The sequence below is a fragment of the Phytophthora parasitica genome (genome assembly GCF_000247585.1).
Source record: "Phytophthora parasitica INRA-310 unplaced genomic scaffold supercont2.24, whole genome shotgun sequence".
NCBI lineage: Eukaryota > Oomycota > Peronosporomycetes > Peronosporales > Peronosporaceae > Phytophthora > Phytophthora nicotianae.
This window is the reverse complement of record NW_008649010.1, coordinates 341546-343340: the sequence shown is the minus strand read 5'-3', so window position 1 is coordinate 343340 and position 1795 is coordinate 341546. Positions and strand designations below refer to the sequence as shown.

The window sequence follows — 1795 nt, the reverse complement described above, 5'->3', positions numbered from 1 at the left end:
GTGCCTCCTATCTTGTTCGGAGTGTCATGCAACAGCGAGTCAAGTAAACCAGCAACACCCTCCGAGAACACACGGAAGGCAACATCGGCGTCATCGACACCAATGGGAGTTTTAAGTTCTGCTAATTCGTCCAGTGAAGTCACGTACGTTGACATAAATCCTCGCCATCCCTCCATCAAACCTTGAGTACGTAAGAACACCTTGCAATATTCATCTGTATCTGCGTCCGTTGATGCCCACGGAAGTTCCATAGACTGCAGCACAGTCGTGACTGTTTCCACTAGCTCGTCCACATTTTGAGTTGCAAGACGCACCAGTTTGTCCTTCCGCTTGACGTTCTTTGTATCAATCACCGCCTTTGGCTGATAAGCCAGCAGAAAGCCACTCAAGTCTGTTGTGTCTGACGAAATGAACATGGACTGCACCTCTGCTCTTGATGGAAGAAGCGCCTTCATCTCCTTCGTAGCTGCAGCTGAAACAATCGAAATCGAGCCACTTTGTTGCGAGTTCTGCTGTGACGCTGCAGACGCCATCCGCTGTCCTCGTCCAACGCCAGCAGTGAGTTTACTACTCTCATTTTTAATAACCCTCGCCATCAACTTCTCGATTTCAGCTCGAACATCTGCGACGTGTTCACTTTGAAGACGCTGCATTAAATCATCCAGTTGTTCCTCAACTTCCTCCTCCGTCATTTGATCTTCATCATCACTATCCTGCCCTGTATCGGCTTCATCCGGCATGCATAGTCCAAGCATATCCAGCGGGAACTTGCACATCGCCGCATAAGCGGCCTTCCGCACACTTGAATGTTCGCTGTCTGCAAACTCCCATGCCTGGTTGAGCAGTTTTAACGCGTTCTTTTCGTTCGCTGTACACTCGGCACTACCAAGAGCGTAAAAGCAGCATAAACGCTCCTGGAAGAGTGGCTCGTCAGTACAAGTCACCTTGTTCTTACGCATTTTCTGCGATATGATCTTGAACGCCACGTAAAAGTCCAAGCAGTCCGCTCCACACAAGGCGGTGATCGCATCCATAGCCATGGCAACCACTGACTGCAACTCGTCTTCGAGAAACCCTTGGATGGAAGAAATGAACTGCACACCCAGCTCCGGGTCCTTCTCGCATAGAGCTTTAATCGTAGCCATCTTCACGACGTGACGCTCAATATCTTCGTCTGGTGACGTTGATTCAAGCAGCATGGCTTCCAGTCGTGGGAATACTCGAGACTCGTTCCGCCACACTTCAAACATGAGTTTAAGCGCCATAGACCGCATCTTTGCAGTGCCATTCATACTGTCAATCAGTCGAAGAATGATCCGCATAGTGTCAGTTGTTGTGGCCGCCAGTCCAGCCAAAGAATACAAGCACGAAGTCATCCACTGGCCGTACTGGCGTGCTGATGCTGGCTTAGTATTAGCAGACGGCTGCTGAGATACAAGAAAGACCAGACTCGACACGAGCGCTTTCGTAGTATCAGCACCCCAAAACTTGGGGGAGCGACTCACTTGACGCTCTAAACACTGCGCAGCACACTCACGAACAGATGATCGCGCATCCGACAGCAACGCCACCAATAGCAATGCTAACCACTTGTCCGTAGAGTTGTTAACTGCAGCAGATGAAGCATCGCCCGACGAGAATAAAGAATTTAACCACCGCTGACATTCTTTTTCATCGCCAATGAGTTGCACAGCCGAGCGCGCATGAGTTGCAATCTCTGTCAAGGGAGAATCTTTTTCAATCTCGTATTGAAGATGAAAATTCCGCTTGGACTTGATCGCAATCACCCGCTGAA

At 49.6% G+C, this 1795-nt stretch overlaps 1 protein-coding gene across 1 annotated transcript in view; it reads right to left on the bottom strand.

Moving 5' to 3' along the window:
- PPTG_22823 (hypothetical protein) overlaps positions 1-1580 on the bottom strand; it is a 4199-nt gene extending 2619 nt beyond the window's left edge. The window contains exon 1 of the mRNA XM_008906634.1: positions 148-1580. Coding sequence (XP_008904882.1) covers positions 148-1376 — 1229 coding nt within the window. The 5' untranslated portion in view covers positions 1377-1580. The remainder of the gene's footprint in view (positions 1-147) is intronic.
- Positions 1581-1795: the final 215 nt, after the last annotated feature.